General features: G+C 42.9%; 1 protein-coding gene and 1 long non-coding RNA gene across 3 annotated transcripts in view; one reads left to right on the top strand and one right to left on the bottom strand.

Moving 5' to 3' along the window:
- Window positions 1–3,256: 3,256 nt before the first annotated feature.
- LOC120969252 (uncharacterized) overlaps window positions 3,257–17,630 on the bottom strand; it is a 35,630-nt gene continuing 21,256 nt past the window's right edge. The window contains exon 3 of one of the 2 annotated variants that reach the window (XR_006666851.1): window positions 3,257–3,454. This is a non-coding gene — a long non-coding RNA (uncharacterized lncRNA). Of the gene's footprint in view, window positions 3,455–12,995; window positions 15,727–17,630 lie in introns of those variants that run through there. The other variant, XR_005763271.3, reaches the window with a different exon arrangement.
- LOC109765280 (uncharacterized) lies at window positions 9,824–17,260 on the top strand. Its single transcript, XM_020324074.4, has 5 exons — window positions 9,824–10,244; window positions 10,365–10,956; window positions 12,681–13,088; window positions 16,263–16,456; window positions 16,772–17,260. The coding sequence occupies exons 2-5, from the start codon at window positions 10,461–10,463 to the stop codon at window positions 17,015–17,017; spliced, it is 1,344 nt and encodes a 447-aa protein (XP_020179663.1). The 5' UTR covers window positions 9,824–10,244; window positions 10,365–10,460; the 3' UTR covers window positions 17,018–17,260.

The raw sequence follows: 17,630 nt of genomic DNA, 5'->3' as shown, positions 1-17,630 counted from the left end.
AACCCAGCAAAACGGAAGGCGGTCAAGCAATTTATTACTTCGGCGAGAGTTAACATAGTGTGCTTACAGGAGACTAAACTTGATGTAATTGATCGTTTCATAGTGATGTAATGTATCAGTTTGTCCTTGGACATCTTTGATTACTTGCCGGCGTGTGACACTCAAGGTGGAATTCTGGTGGCTTGGGACACAACGGTGATGGACATTGAAAATATCAGCCGTGATACAAACTTCATGATCGATTCCCCCTCCGGTAAGGCACCGGAAAAGGCCTCCAAATGGGATCACAGAAGAACAGAAGTTTGCGGCGGTGTAAAAAGTGTTTTGGGTGGCTCTCTGTTGGTTTGGGAATATATGTGAATTTATAGAGGTGGAATTAGGTCAATCGGAGTTGCATGGGGCCCACGAGCTCAGGGTGCGCCCTGGGAGCTCGTGGCTCTCCGTAGCTCTTTTGTCCTCCTCCCCAACATTCTAGGGTCCCTTCTGAGCTAGAAAAAATATAAAGTTTCATCGTGTTTGGACTTCATTTGGTATTGATTTTCTGAAACCCCCAAAACAAGCAAAAAGCAGGAAACTGGCACTGGGCACTGGGTTAATAGGTTAGTCCGAGAAAATGATATAAAATAGCATAGAAATGCATATAAAGCATCCAAGATTCATAATATAATGGCATGAAACAATAAAAAAATTATAGATACGTTGGAGACGCATCACTCCTCCCCTCCCAATCTATATATACTTGAGGATTTTGCTCTTTTGGACACACAAGTTTTGGAGCCTCCTCTAGTTCTTCTAGTTCTAGTTCTAGTTGGTCCTAGTTGACTAATTAGAGCCAGGCTAATCCTCTTGCCCTGATAATTAGAAGCCCGTGTGGTTCTAATCTCCTCCCTCTAATTCTCCGGCGACGATTAGCTCTAGATAGTGAGGCGATGTCGGATCGTGAAGGTTGCACGCTTGCAACCAAGTAGAGAGGCCATGTTTTCGGTCTTCCGTTCGAGGGACAGTTCATGGGCGGTTCGCGGGGTCGCTCATCGACGGTTCGAGGGACTCCAAGTACGATCTACACCGACACGTTCTTCTTCCGCTGCAACTCGGTGAAGGTAACGATCGTGAGCCCAACCCATTATGCATCTTCATATTGATCTTGGGTGTGCGTAGGCATGACTTTTTTCTGCTATGTTTCCCAACACTCCAGACACTCAGCCAACCCAGGACAAGAGGGGGAAACAGCCAGAGAAGGCATGGACAGTCCATCCCCGTATATGAGGGACCGTACTTCTTGTCGCACAACAAAAGCAACGCAAGAGCCTCAGAAAAGGAAAAAGAATGCATTTTCGTTCTTCCACCAGAGGCACATATTTGCTTCTCCTAGAGACACAGGTTTGCTTCGTGAGACGACACAACTGGGCCTCTCGGAAAAGGAAAAAAATGTTTTTTCTTCCGCGAGAGGCACATGTTTGCTTCTCATGCAGGCACAGGTTTGCTTCGCGAGAGGCACAACTACGTCTCCCAGGAAAGGAAAAAGCTTTTTTTTTCTTCCACGGGAGAGACAGATTTGCTTCTTGTGGAGGCATAGTTTTTGCCTCCGCAAGAGGCAGAGCTATATTTCCTGGAAAAGAACAAAAATACTTACTTTTTTTTCTTTCGTGAGAGGCACAAATTTGCATTTTGTGGAGGCACAGCTTTGCTTCGCGATGTGCCTCTCGAAAAAGAAAACAAAAACTCATTTTTCTTCCGCGGGAGACACAAATTTGCTTCTTGTGGAGGCACATTTTATATGTGCATCTAGAAACAGGAAAACGCGTTTCTTTTTTTCGTGAGAAGCACAAATTTGTTTCTCATGGAGGCATAGATTTGCTTCCATGCCTCTTGGAAATAGATAAAAAAAAGTATAGAAAAATCGTGCTTCCGGCTCAGTTTATTTTTCTTCTGTTTTTTGGGTTTTTTGTGATTTTTTTCATTAAAACTAATAACATGGAATCTAGTTTCGAAGATCTCGGCGTGAGAAATCCAACAATGAATAACGTATGTGATTTAGGCGCATGATTTAAGAAATTAAACATTTTAGATAAACAAATCTATGAAAAAAAATCTCAAGTTACGACAAGTGACACATATGTAGTATGACACTTGTCGCAACCTAGGAAAATGGGAGTGATTTTTGTAAAAAAGTATCCTTAATTAGTGATTTCGATAGAACTCACAATAAGCGGGATACCTAGACGCCGTGTGCTTAAACATGTCAAACTTACACTATCAGTCGAGAGGGCCGGGGCTCCTATTCTACCGGTCCAGCAACACACGCTCTTTTGCCCAAAAAAATAAGCAGCGCACAAACCCTCCGAGCCGCTGATTAAGAGAACCCGTGACTCATAAATTCGAAAAAAGGTTCATCAATTTAAAACAAAATTATGAATTTTAAAACAAAGAAAAATAAAAAGGAAAAAAGAAATAGAAAGAGAAAAACGAAAAAAATAAGAAAAATTGGCCAAACAAAAACCCTTTTTTTTTAAATAAAAAACCAAACAAAAACTGTTGCGTTTTCTAGCATTGCATATCAAAAAAAATGTAATCTAGGCACAAGAGGTCGGGTGTCCCACTTGGTTATCCGTTTGGCACTAAAATCGAGAGTTGCCTAGTTCGAATCATGTCCAGTCCAGCGCTCGTTTTTGGAGCTTAAAACGGAAAGAAGTGAATGGGTCCGGAAGGAGCGGATGGGAAGTGAATGGGCTGCCCAGAGCGGATGGGAGGGGGGCGGGGGTGCGCCAGTTTGTAGAATAAACTATTTGGCGCCAGTATGTTTGGTAGAGTGCATGGAAATGCACTTCCTCCTCGACCCAAAAGTAGCCGTCACGGGGCCTTCTTAGCACGCACGAGTTCAGACCAAATACCCTTGTAGCATGCAATGGGCCAGAAAAAAGCGGATGGGCTGGCCCAGAGCGGATGGGGGTGCGCTAGTTTGTAGAATGAATTGTAATTGGCGCTTATATGGCGCGGGTGTGTTTGGTAGAGTGCATGGAGATGAGTTCAAAAGTTTCCTCCTCGACCCAAAAATAGCCTACACGGGGCCTCCTCAGCATGCACGAGCTCAACCCAAATACCCTCGTAGCATGCATGAAGAGAGAACACCTCAGCAGCCGTTCGCTGGTTTTTGGAGCTTAAAACGATTTGGAGCTTAAAACGAAAAGAAGTGAATGGGCCGGAAAGGAGCAGATGGGAAGTGAATGGGCTGGCCAGAGCGGATGGGGGGGGGGTTGCGACAATTTGTAGAATGAATTGTAATTGGCGCTTATATGGTGCGGGTGTGTTTGGTAGAGTGCATGGAGATGAGCTCAAAAGTTTCCTCCTCGACCCAAAAGTAGTTTGCACGGGGCCTCCTCAGCATGCACGAGCTCAACCCAAATACCCTCATAGCATGCATGAAGAGAGAACACTCGAGCAGTCGTTCGCTGGTCTGCATGCATAGCGAAGCAAGCGATAATGTGTTATAAAAAATGTTTAGAATTTCCGAAAGAAACATAAAATGTTCAGAATACCAAAAAATGTGCAAAGTTTCAAAATTTCTTCAAAATTTGATTATTTTCCCCAGATTTTCAAAATTTGTAAAATTTTCAAAAAAATGAAGGTTTTCAAAAAATGTTTAGATTTTCAAAAATGAATTAGAATTTCAAATTTTGATTGAATTTTCAAAATATGTTTGGATTTCCAGGAAAAATGATTTGCCATTTTTTTTTAAATTTTGTTTAAGCTCTTAAAAAGATCAAGCTTTCAAAATTTGTGTAGATTTTTGTTCACTTATTTGAAAATTGGTTTAAATTTTTGTTCAATTATTTGAAAATACTGGTTGCTATAGTGCTGACCAACATGTCTAAAAAGATGCAAGCTGCTAAATAGAATATGTCTCAACACATACGCCGCTGTCAAACAATAGCAAATGCATGTACTCAACATGTCTACGCTCAACATGTTTCAGAGAAGAACCACTAGTAGAAAAAGAGGCTTCCATACGCCCCCATTAGTCCCCAAAATAATCGAACCACGACCAAAGGGGTCTTTAGTCGCGGTTCGGGAGGAGACCCGCGACCAACTATCTGGGCCCAGCGCGCTCGGTCGACAGCTGGCGGACGGGAGGGGCTTTAGTCCCGGTTGGCCTGGCCAACCGGGACTAAAGGTCCTCAGGCTGGCCCGAAGGCCTTTAGTCGCGGTTGGCCAGACCAACCGGGACTAAAGGTTAGTCCTTTAGTCGCGGTTGGCCAGACCAACCGGGACTAAAGGTTAGTCCTTTAGTCGCGGTTGGCCAGACCAACCGGTACTAAAGGGCCCATCAAACTCTACCCCCCCCCCCGGACCGCCTTTTCAGTTTTAGAAAAACCAAAAGAAAATGATGGAAATGTCAAAAAAATAAAATAAAATAAGTTTCTCATGTGATATGTGGTCTAGTTGTTGGGAAAATTAACAAATATGAATTTCGACTTTATTTGCAAAATCTCTCTGGAATTTCTTAAAATGGGCATAACTTTTGCATACGAACTCGGATGAAAAAGTTTTTTATATGAAAAATCATCTACTCGAAAAGTTACATCCGAATTTAACCAGGGGAACTTCGTTAAACATTTTCAAAATCCTCAAAAACCTAACAGAAAAAAGATATGGGGCTTTTAAGATCTGGAGAGGCAAAAAATTTCAAATTGTGGTCAAACTGTGGTCAAACAATGGTCAAACTAATTATTCTAGAATATTAGTGTTACTAAATAATTATTTCAGTTTTTTTTAAATTTTGGTCAAATCTGGTCAAACTGTGGTCAAACAATGGTCAAACTAATTATTCCAGAAATATTAGTGTTACTAAATAATTATTGTTTTTTAAAACAATAGTTTCAAACTCAAACAGTGAAATGTGTCACTTCATGCTCAAGCTAAATTCCTGAGGGTTAATAGAATTGACATCCTACTATTGTCAGGAAAACAACAAGTGCAGACTTGGAAACGAGGGAGAATAGAACCCGGAAGTTAAGCGTGCTCAGGCTGGAGTAGTGAGAGGATGGGTGACCGTCCGGGAAGTTAGATGATTTGGAATGATGAGGGTGATTAGAGATTAGAGGATAAATTGAGCAGTGATGAGGGATGGTGATTAGAGATTAGAGGTTAAAATAATTCAGAAATTTGAAAATAAAAAAAAAATAAAAAAATTCACAAAAAAACCAGGTTTAGGGGGGCTAAAACCCTAAACCTGCGGAGGAGGCCTTTAGTCCCGGTTAGCCACGAGAACCGGGACTAAAGGTCCTCCGCCCCGACGGACCCCTGGCGCCCACGTGGACGGGCCTTTAGTCGCGGTTAGCCACGAGAACCGGGACTAAAGCCTTTAGTCGCGGTTCGTAAGAGGCGCGACTAAAGGGGGGGGGGTCTTTAGTCGCGCATATTTAGTCCCGGTTGCACAGCCGGGACTAAAGGCCTTTGCGAACCGGGACTAAAGGCCCATTTTCTACCAGTGAACAACCATGCTAGGTTGGGAATGCTACCAAACACACCCGCGCCATATAGGGTTTGGGCTCTCTCATTGAACGGATATGCTAGTTCGGACAAACCAAGTGCCGTATAGGGTTTGAGGCTCGCCCGCTGGACAGATCTGCTCCCTCACTGCTATTCGGACAAACTAGTAGTGATTTTGGGGAAAAACTTACTCCCTGGTATTCTATAGATTAGAAAAACATATTTTTAAAAAAAAAAATCATGGATTTGAGAAACAAATGTCCACAGATTTGAAGAAGTTCAAAATTTGATTAAGAAAATCCATGAATTTTAAAAAGTATGCAAATTTGAGAAAAATTGTCCAAATATTTGAAAATTGTTCATGAATTTGGAAAAAAATTCATGAATCTAAAAAAAGCTCACCTGTTTGCGAATTTGAAAAATATTCATGACATTTTTAGAAAAAAAATGTAAAATGTAAAATGACAAAGACGGAAAAAGAAAAAACGAACGGATAAAAAAGAAAAAAGAGAAAGGTGGAGAAGGACAGAAAGAAAATAAAGACGAAAAACCTGAACAAAACAAAACAAACCGTATAAAAAATGCAGAAAATAAAAAATAAAAACCACACAGAAAACGTCTAGAAGCTTTCCCGTGCCAAACTTGCGCACCGACTTTGCTTAGAGGGAAATGCTTGCATCCGGCCACATAAAAACACATCGCGCGTCGACCACCTCCCATGGACGCCACGCGTCCCAGGGCCCTGCACACCGCCTCTCCTTTTTTCTCCTCCTTATACTGAGCCGCTATGAGCCTCTCTTTAGTTTCCTCGAGTGTGACGCCTTTCTCTCCTACCTCGCTCCCTTTATCTACTTCTGGATCTCACCCGTGGATGTCTATCTTCCTGTGAAGCAGGCTGCCCCTCAGGCACTCCCCCAAACGCTGTTGTTGAAGCCATCATGGGCCTTCCCAAGTTGCGTTAAAACACGGCGACCGTTGATGCATGCTAGGGTGACGACGATGATGCGGGCGTTGTGTTGTTGCAAAGGCTGCAAAGCCGGTTGATAATAATGGAGGCCGGGTCATATTTTTGAAGATTATGATTTAGGTCATATATTTTCAGAACTTTTTAAAATATTATTTTCTAAAAATCTTGCACTCTATCGGTCAAGTCGGCGGGGGCTCCTGTTCTACCAGTCCAGCAACACAAGCCCTTTGCTTGAAAAAATACTCATAAGCAACACACAAACTTCTAGATGGGAATGGGCTGACCTGGATCTGGCCTTGGACATGGCCCTGTGGTCCCATGATCAATAGGTAAGGCCATGGGTCGGCCCATTTCATCAAAATTGCGGCCTCGCAGATCCGTTGGGTACATGAGGCCGACCCAAAATATAGTGATTTCACTCTTACAGCTCTGTTTATACTTTCCAGTAAAATGACAGGATATAATCTTTTCACATATCTAATTTCGTCTACCCGCTAATTTTGTCTGATCCATTGACTCTGTTTATGTAAAGGAATAAAGTCTAAGCAAAAATGCCACACCTTGGGGCGACCTGCTCATTTTAGATACTAAATGATGCCCCGCGCGTTGATGCGGGAAATCTTGCGAAAACAAATGCATAAATAGTTGCTACAAAAACATCTACAACTAATGGAAGGAAAATGTAATCTGAAAACATACAAGGTGTATTAAAATTGAATTTCAGTTAAAATAATATCATTTCAAAGAAAATGTGAAGCGTCAACTACATAGATATGCTACAATCGCCCAACACATTATCAATACAAAATCTAGTGCAAAGTATAAATTGTGAATAATTAACATGCATGAATTTTTGATGTGGCACCATTGCATGCATAGTGTAATGCAAAAATGGGATTGATGACTTGACTTGCTTATGTGGCATGGTTGTATTGTAAGAAAAAATAGGTAGTGGGTTGTAATTATTTAGAAATAGAAGATATAGGGATCACGTACATGTGTGCACTAGGTGATTAGTGCTAGGTGATCACATGCATGGGTGCACTAGGTGATCACGTACATGTTCGCACGTCGTATGCCCAAAACGATTGAAGATTGCCTACCAAATATAAATGAGATCTGAACACGAATTAACAATTTACTTTGTACAGTATTTACTCCCTGTATCAGACCGGGTCGACCCGTCTGACCCATCGGGTTGCACGGTGCCCGCTATATTGACCCGCCTAAACCCTCCTAACCCTATGGTTAAACTTCGTGGCAGAGAGAGAGAGAGAGGCCAAAAGAGGTCGGCGAGGCGCCGTGTGAGTTCAAGCCCCAAACTCGCCGGCCCCTCTAAACTTCTAGAAGCTTTCCTGCGCCAAATAGGGTATTCCTTGGCGCATAGACTTTGCTTATAGGGAAATGTTTGTACTCGGCCACCTGAAAACACGTCGCGCGTCGACCGCAGAGGCCCCGCACACTGCTTCTCCTTTTTTCTTCTCTTCCTTATCCTCAGCGGCTATGAGTCACTAATTATTTTCCTCGAATGCACCACCTTTCGCTCCTACCTTGCTCCCTTTGTCTACTTCTGGATCTCAGTCGTGGATGTCTATCACCCCGTGAAGCAGGTTGCCCCTCACGCCCCTCCCCCAAATGCCATTGTCGAAGCCACCATGTGCCTTCCCAAGTTGCGTCAAAACACGGCGACCGTTGTTGCATGCTAGGGCGATGACTATGATGCGAGTGTTGATAATAATGGAGACCGGGTCATATTTTTGAAAAAAATGTTTTAGGTCATATATTTTTTGATTTTGTTAAAAAATGTTTTTTAAAGAATCTTGCTTAAACAGGTCAAACTTATTACACTCTATCCCTCGAGTGGCCCGGGCTCCTATTCTAGCGGTCCAGCAACACGCACCCTTTGCCTAAAAAAAGCAGCACGCAAACCTTTCGAGCCGAGTCGCCAGCATCGTGAGTAATGAGACCCCATGAAATGGGGGTCCTATTCGCGGCCCAGGAACGCTCGCGAAAAAACCACACCTAAAATTTGCGCCATGGGGAATCGATCTCACACCACACAACCCTGTCGCTGCTTAGCTAAACCACTAGACCATCAAAATGCTAGTGAACAAAAGCAACGCGAATTGTATTAGAACTAATGCGGCCACGCTATTTATTACTCAACCATTTACTATACCACTTAGATTTTTAAGTTATTTGAAAACAATTTGGAAAATGTCTATTTTTTTAATGAAAACAATTCGTTAAATTTCTAAAAAGGTTCATGAATTTCATAAAAGTTCATCGATTTTGAAAAAAGTTCATTGATTTTTTTAAAAAATAGTGATGTCATGTGTTTGTTTCTCTGAAAAGGTGGGTTGGCCCTTAGGGCAAACAGTAGTGCCAGGTTCCATTGTGGAACGGTCGTTTGCCGGTGACCTTTGTCCACTGTAGTACGAGTGACTGGCGCATCACATCCAATCTCTCATGTCAATGAGTCAGTTAGAAAACAGCTCCAAATGAATCTGAAAAAAGTTCATCGGATTTGAAAGTTCACCGATTTTGAAGAAAAGTTCATCGAAGTTAAAAAGAGTTCACCGATTTTGAAAAAAAGTTCATTCAATTTTAAAATGTTCATCGATTTTCAAAAAAAGTTCATTGGATTTGAAAAAGATTCACCGCTTTTGAAGAAAAATTCATCGAATTTGAAAAAAGTTCACTGATTTTGAAAAATAAATCATCAATTTTGGAAAAGTTCATTCGATTTGAAAAAAATTATCAATTTTGAAAAAAATTCATCAAATTTGAAAAAAGTTCATTGTATTTGAAAAGAGAAGTTCATCGGTTTGGAAGAAAAGTTCATGAATTGAAAAACCATGCATTTTAGGAAAAAAATAAAAGAAAAAAGGAAAAAAAGTAGAAAAAACAAGAAAAAGAATAAAACAATGTGACGAACAAGTAAATAGAGAAACGAAGAAAGCATCCACGAGGTCGCGACTTCGATCCCGTGCCCGACAACTTCTTTTGGAATTTATCGAAACAGAGGCGATGCAGGTTGCTAACAAAAACGTAATGGGCCGAGTCCAGTTAACGCGCTGCAGGCGCCGGCTTGCAGGATACACAGTTGTAACCGGCGCCTGCAGCGCCAAATAGGAGGCCCCGTGAAATCCCTCAAAAACAAAAAAGATCCCGTGACTCCTTCCTGAATGAAAAAGGAAAAGGCAGGTTCAGGGTCCCACCTGCAGGGTCAGAAACTTTGCCGTAGTCCTCGTCCATCCTCCACTATTATAATCGCGCGGACGAGACGACGACAGGCGTCGTACCATTCAGCCCGGTCTCCGATGCACCCCTCGCTTTTGACCATCCTAATCACGCCGTAAAGCGGTAAAATCCCCCACCTGATTCAAAACGGCGCCGCCTAAACCCCTCCTAACACCCCGTGGTTAAACTCCGTGGCCGAGAGAGGCCAAAAAGTGGTCGGCGACGCGCCGTGTCAGTTCAAGCCCCAAACTCGCCGCCCCCCTAAACCTCCCCTCCCCTCCCCTCACGAGGCGAGAGAGTGTGACGACGAGGCTCACCAGGAGCGGCAGCAGCGGAGTCAGAACCAGCAGGCGGCGCAGCCCCTGCAGCAGACGGCGGTCGAATCGCGGGGGAGAGGTCGCCGGCGTGAGGGAGGCCCGTCCCGGCGACGCCGCGCGGCCGTTTTCTCTCCGCGGTCCGGCCCGTCGATCTCGTTTCTCAGCCCCCGCTGCTCTCCACCGGCCGATCCCGCGAGCCCAGGCCGCAGATCGTTCCATTCCGCGAGGTATTTCCGGGCGGCCCCGCTGATCCGCTAGGGTTCTTCTAGCGACGCGCTCCTGTCCTGTTCCTGTTCCTGTCCCTGTCGGACCTTATACGCACCGGGCGATTCTCGTGCTGCTTGCAGGGGAGGCGAAAGGGAGCGCCGCCTTTGGACCAACCGGGGAAAGGCGAAGGGGGGAGTGGAGATTCTTCGGGTTTCGGCTTTAGGAGCTCCCGGCTCATGGATTTCTTCAAGCTCAAGAAGTTCGGCAAGGCCCGGAAGGGCTCCAGGCGTGAGAGAGAGGCCCTGGAGTGCGACGAGGAGGCCAACGGAGGGAATGTGGCTTCGGAGGGCGACGTCTTCGAGGAGAACCCTGAGGTGGCCGCAGGGGCTGGTGTGGCCAATGGGGGAGGGGCTGGTGTGGCCAACGGGGGAGAGGAGGTTGGGGAGGAAGAGGAGGACGAGGACGACGATTTCATCACCAACGAGGTGAAGCGGAGGCTCAAGGAGATGAGGAAGAACACCTTCATGGTGCTCATCCCGGAGGAGGAGAATGCTGAGGTGGAGGAGGATGAGGACGGGGAGGAGGAAGAGGAAGGGAGTAGCTCCAGGGAGTGGATGGAGTCCGACGTCGCCGAAGGGTTCCCGCTATGTGGCTTCGACTCGCTCTATGATAAGTACTCTCAGAGAATGGTGGCGTTTGATAAGATGATTACACAGATCTTTAAGGATTCAGGTGAAAAATATAGCCACATTGTAGTCTCTTGTATGGGTGCTTAGAGTTGTTGCGTGTTGACTTGAATGCCACATTGCCACGCAATGTGTTTTACTTTGTTGCTGCTATCTGACTGGCCATATTAGTTTCGAAGCAACATTTCAGTCTTCATTTGCTACATAACGACACTATTTTATCCACCTAGAAGTGCATACCATCGATTTTGTTTTTTGGTATATGATAGATTCTAAAAATCTACATTGTGAAAAATATAGCACATTGTAGTCTTTTGTATGGTTGCTTATAGTTTTTGCATGTTGAGTTGAATGCCACACAATGCGTTTTACTTTGCTGCTATCTGGTCTGCCATATTAGTCTCAAAGCAACATTTCAGTTATCGCTCTATTTTTGAAACACAACTGCATTATTTAGCCCATCCAGAAGTGCGCACCATCGTTTTTTGGGGGTATATGATAGATGCCATAAATCTACATGGTGACTGAGCATCATATGAGCTGTAATGATCAGCCACAAATAGATTCTTGTGCTAACTGACGGTTATCATTTGGTATATTGTCATCTTCGACAGATCTATTGTTTGAGCAATTTCATATTTTTCACTTTTTGGTGCTAAGTGTGTGCCTCCATAAAACTTTTGTTGTCTTTGTCCACTCCAAAAATTTGTCGCGTACTCATAAATAACTCTTTCAAACGTCGCTAAAGCGCATACCGTTTCTTTTCTGCATGTGTTGCTGCTTATCAGATTGTTAGTTGGGACTTGAGGATGACCCCCCCCCCCCCCCCCCCTTTTCTTGTGTAATACGCTTCTCTTATGTGTGTATAAAATCTTATGAAATTAGATGATTTGTTTACTACTCTCTAGAGTGCAGATAATCTATAAACCACACCTTTCAACTTTCAAATGGTTGATAACAAACTTCTCAGGGTTACTCAACATCTCAAAAAGGTGAACCACACCTTTCAACTTTCAAATGGTTGATAACAAACTTCTCAGGGTCACTCAACATCTCAACAAGGTCGCCTAAATCAGCATCCAAATTGGCATCTGCTATCTGCACTCTATGTGAAATAGCAGATAGAATTGACATCTTCTATCCTTAGAATCCCACACAATGTGTTCTATTTTGTTGCTGCTATCTGGCTGGCCACATTAGTCTTGAAGCACCATGTCAGTTATCGCTCTTCATTTTTTACATAACTACATTAATTAGCCCATCCAGAAGTGCGCACCATCTATTTTTTGTTGGTTTATCATAGATTCTGAAAATCTACATGGTGACTGAGCATCTTACGAACTTTGATGGTCAACCATATATAGATTCTTATGCTAGCCGACGGTTATCATTTGGTATGACTGTAGTTGTCATCTCCGACAGTTCTATTGTTTGAGCAATTTCATGATTTTCATCTTTTGGTGCCGAGTGTAGGTTGCCTCCATAAAACTTCTGTTGTCTTTCTCCTTGTACTTAAAAAAACATGTCGTGTACTCATAACTCTTTGGAATGTCACTAAAGCGTGTACTATTTCTTATCTGCATGTGTTGCTGCTATGTGATTGCTATTTGGGACTTGAGGGTTGCACCTCCTCTTTCTTGTGTAATATGCTTCTCTTATGTGCGTGTGAAATCTTATCAAATAAGACAATTTGTTTGCTATTCTGTAAGTGCAGATAATCCACAAACCGTTCCTTTCAACTTTCTAATGGTTGATAAACAAATTTCCCAGGGTCATTCAACATCTCAAAAAAGTCGCCTAGATCAGCATCAAAATTGGCATCAACCTTGCGCAGTCTATCATTCAAAAGGAGGGATGAGCTTCAGGAGGACTGTGAGAATCTTCAGCAGCAGCAGAGCGAGGATGACCCTTACCAAATACTCGAGACTGCTTATGTTGCACAGGTTTCTTTAAGCTGGGAGGCTATTCATTGTACTTACATGCACCTGAGTCTGATACTGGCAGCACAGCCGGAGAACCCCACCACCTATAGCTGTGCTGCTCAAGCATTTCAGCAGTTCCAGGTTCTGTTGCAGAGATTTGTTGAGAATGAACCATTTGAGCAAGGTTCACGTTTTGAGATATATGCACGTTCTCGGAGCTCCTTGTCGAAATTGCTTCAGGTTCCCACTTTTCAAGGTATGACACTTGGATTATAGTTATTGCATTTTTTAACACAAATGTGTCCTATCATTTGACAATGAAATTCACTACTGATGCTAGTGCAATCAACTCTTGAGTCCTTGTGGCAACTTATTTGATTTGTTATTTAATCTATTTGCATTGCCACATTGCAACTTGTTGTAATAGCTGTCATTTTTTGCTTGGTCAAGAATCAGCGTCTTATTCTGAGTTCTGATGGATCACACAGTGACAACCAACACACCACACTTAGCCTTCTGAGTTCTGATATATGTAGCGGGCAGTGACAGGCTCTAACAGTCATAAATACACATCATGATCGACTGTGTGCATTACATAATTGTTTGCCATTGGAGTACATCACAAGACATAAGTACATTGCAGATTTAGAAGTACTACTGCCTAGTTTTACTTGACACAAGGCCTAAACCGTCCATGAGGCAGGGGCCGTGTGACGAAACTAGACGACTGGGATCTGGATCGGGGGTGGGTATGATTGAGGATTCCTTATTGCAGGGGTGGATGTCGCCATAGATACGTCCAAAACCATCGGGATTTGGACTTATAGGGTTTGTACAGCACACGGAACTTCCAATATGGGACAACACTAATATCCTTCGAGCCTTCCTTTTCTCAGCCGTCGCTCCAAGATCTAACGCTCCAGGGGCGATCAAAACTAGCTTCCACTTAAATGCCAAAGTTGACAATCTATAATTTCTAATCTCTGCCCACAATCTCGATTTGATGGCTCTAGTTGCGCCACGTTACCCTCTCCCCTCGTTGCACTTTGTTAGCTCAGTTTGTTTTGTCTCTTTCAAATCTACTTGTAAGGTCCCCCGCCTACCAGCTTTGCAGACTCACCCAATCTCCATACTGGGTCCAGCTTGTTTCATGCTGACTTTGTGCACGTTTTGGAGCCACCACGGTCCATGTGAATCTCATAAGGCCATCGATGGGACTCCTGTGAGCTCTGGACTGAGAAAAGAGTGAGGTCGTTCATTTCACTTTCACCAAGGAGTTTGATAGCTACCCTGAGGGCGTGGAAATGAATAGCATCGAAGATACTATATATAGTATGTTGTGACATCCTGACAATTTTACTTGTTTGCTGTATTGGTTTTTATTTTGTCATGTACCTGAAAGATGAACTATGTTTTTACCGATACATCTTATATCAAATTGTTTTTTTCTTAGTGATCTAAATGATCTTATATTTCTTTACAAAGGGAGTACATTAGTAAGTACATTCTATCTGATTATGTAGACTGGTATTCCCCTTTCGTACATGAACGTGGTACTAAGATGTAATAGAAAGATGTATTTTGAAAATACCGGTAGTGAATGCACAATGGTTTGTGGATACATTGGGTATGGGTAAGTAAACTAAGACGGAGAACAACTCAGATGTCCAATATGATCTAACACTGTTCTGATGTGCATTTGTTGGTATAGTCGGTACTAGAGTAACAGCTTGGATGTTTCAGTGAATAGGTCATATCTTAAATGTCACTTACGGTGAAAGCATGCCTAATAGTTTCGGATTCAAATGCCACTTATTTTCAAATAAGAAGGTGCATATGGCATTGTTTTTAAGGCATCCCGCTTTGGACATAGGCAGCACCTTAGAATTTTAACCACCTTAGGCGCTTAGGCATCAAGGCGGTGAGTGCTTGCCTTGGGACACCTTACCACCATAAGAACATTGGTATATGGTTATAATTGTTTCCTAGCACTTCCTCTAGCCCAAATGGATGCAGTTTCGGGTTTCGTTCAGTCAAAATTTGGCTCCCAATATCTGTTCAACTGTTTAGTTTGGATACATGAATAACATACACCGTCATTTGGTATTGTTTGCGACAGGCGTAAATTCGGTCTTGAGAAGTAACTCTAAAATTTTGCTTGTTATAAATATAGTACAGTGTAATTTACTGGTCACTCTGGGAGCCATGTTGATATCCAGGAAGTTGTATCTGAAAAAATGGCGTGATAAAGCTCATGCTTGTACGAGACAATGTTGATAGTGAGATAATTCTCATATTGTTGTGAGGCTGCATGATTCCTACTGTTGATAATTGCTATGTGTATGCTGTTCTATACATGGAAATATGTCCCCCCATAAGTACAAGCTAATTTGCAACAACTTCAGTTATTCTTACTTCCCCTACAGTCTTGATTATGGTGGAAATTGTTAAGCTTTACTATGTTGTAGGGGAATGGTTGGTAGATCTCAGACATCTTGTTTATGCTTATACACACATGGATTATTTTTGTCATATCAAATGAGATCATACTGGGTCCCTTTGCAGGTTATTTTGAGTGTGGTTCTCTTTGGCTAGTACTAGGTGAATAGGACAGTAAGTAGATTATCATTGAATGGCGTACACATAATGCACATGCTACAAGCCAATTAAATCTTCTGTACACTGTGGCACCATTAATGGTTGATAATGTATGGTTGGTGAATCTGGGTTTTTTTCTGTTTCGCATTCATCTGTGGCCAGTCAGTTTTGTAACATCATTCAATAACTTGGAAGATGGCAACACTTGAACCCTAAGAGCCACATGTTGCCTACTTTTAAGATCCATACATATGCCTAGCGTATGACTAGGTGGCCAACAAGTTTAGGAGCTGTACCTGCAAATTTAAGATTTGTCAGTTGCCATGCCCATGAACTTCCTCATTGATTGCATATAAATTCCAAGAATTTTGTCAGTCTGGACTGGCCGCAGGACTTGGTTAAAAGTTCTATTAACTAGATGCTGCAGCTAATGTGTTAGTTGAAACAAAGTATTTTACTTCCATATAATGCTTTTGCTAAATGAGCGATGGATTCTTACTGATGTGATGTGCTTATGTGTAACGTAACATAGCAAAATCCTTTGATCTGATTTTAATTTCATCATCCAGTAAGGCAAGTCCTGAGTGCAATACTCTTAATGTTTCTATTTTTGCTGCATCGTAGTTTCATTTCCTTGATATGGAGAAGTAAGCTTTTGTCTGTTATGTTGTGCTTATATTTTAGAGCTATTTTTTCTATCTTTGCATCCTGACTGTCACAGAGTACCCTTCTACCACTGCTTGTCTAACATACTTTTGGCATCTTTTTGTATACTTGCTGCTATACACATTTTGATGTCATATAGCTTTTTGTTCCTTTTTTGTCTATTCAGTTGCAGACGGGAAAGATAATGCTGAAGACCAAACGGAACCAATCTTGGCACCTGACCTCATGAAATTATTAGAGGAGTGTATCTTAACTTTTCGTGTTTTCCTGAAGAAGGACAAGAAAAAGAGCAGTGTCCTCATGGGCGTTCATGGCCATACTGGAAGTTCGATTCAGCAAGTTCAATCCTCTCTGGATAAGGTTAGACTTAATAACTCCCGTCAAAAATCAGTTCTGTTTGTCACCGGGTATTTTTCCAGTTCCTTGTTGCTACCTTCCATTGCATTGCATTGGTTAAATTAAATATGATCTCTTTGTTCAATGATGATAATACTATTGAAATCCACCTATTAGTAGAATGCATTTTTCCTAACGCACCTGTGACGTTCATTGAATATGGAACGAACTTTTGAAGCATATTTTTATGGATATGGTAGTTGCCCTCAACACATGTGCGGTTGCAGCGATCCTATGATACTATTTGCATTGCTAATGCATATATCTCCAAACCCGCAGAAGGAGATGAAGGTGAAAGAGCTGTTCAAGAAGAAGAAGGGATGGAAGAGCAAGACCTGGCCGACCACAATGGAGGAAGTCCAGCTGCTGTTTGCCCTGACAGACATCAAAGTGGTGTCGAGGGTCCTGAGAATGGCAAAACTGAGCAAGGAGCAGCTACTGTGGTGCGAGGAGAAGATGAGCAAGCTGGACCTCTCCGACAACAAGCTGCGGCGGGATGGATGCCCTATCCTCTTCCCCTGCTGACGCATTCTCTTTGGCATATGCTAGTTAGTGTTCGTTTGGCCCCTCTGCAGAGCAAGCGAGCATAGCTGCTTCCTGAGCTGATATATGTACATCTTAGGCTGGAATGTTTATACTAAAGCCAAGTGTAGTACTCCCGAGCATAGTTGTGTTGCTCTGCATTAGTTTGGGGTTTTTATGCAGCATGGCAACAGCCTATGGAAACCAGCTGGTAAATTCAGAAATAAACATCTGGTAAATTCCGGACACCGTTGCAAGCTGTGAATGGAAAAAAAAAAATTCAGCTGGACATGCAGGTATTGGCACATGAAGAAGGCTTGTCTCATGTTGGGGCTTGGGACCAGAGCCGTGCTGGACCCCCGCAAGCCAGTTTCTCAGCTGAATGGTGGGCCTCCTTTGCAAGCGAAGCTAAAATGTGCCGCGCATCATCACAACCAGAACCAGCATCAGCCAAAGCTCATGAAAGCAGCAAATGGCTACCACCAAATTCCTGCTGCCACGGCCTTCAATGGTGGGGGTCATCAATGCGGCTGTGTGTGTGTGCCTGCACTGCATGCATGCAGTGTAAACAAACTGATCCTTCACTGTGCCCTGCGATTCATGTGCCATAAAACTT

The sequence above is a fragment of the Aegilops tauschii genome, chromosome 7 (genome assembly GCF_002575655.3).
Source record: "Aegilops tauschii subsp. strangulata cultivar AL8/78 chromosome 7, Aet v6.0, whole genome shotgun sequence".
In the NCBI taxonomy this organism is placed as follows: Eukaryota; Viridiplantae; Streptophyta; class Magnoliopsida; order Poales; family Poaceae; genus Aegilops; species Aegilops tauschii.
The sequence above is the reverse complement of the archived record's forward strand: the minus strand, read 5'-3'. Positions and strand labels throughout refer to the sequence as shown.

Coding starts and splice junctions, on each gene's coding strand:
- LOC109765280 (XM_020324074.4), top strand. CDS start 10,461: ATGGATTTCTTCAAGCTCAAGAAGTTCGGCAAGGCCCGGAAGGGCTCC. Junction 10,957..12,680: donor ACAGATCTTTAAGGATTCAG/GTGAAAAATATA, acceptor CAAATTTCCCAG/GGTCATTCAACATCTCAAAA. Junction 13,089..16,262: donor TCAGGTTCCCACTTTTCAAG/GTATGACACTTG, acceptor TTGTCTATTCAG/TTGCAGACGGGAAAGATAAT.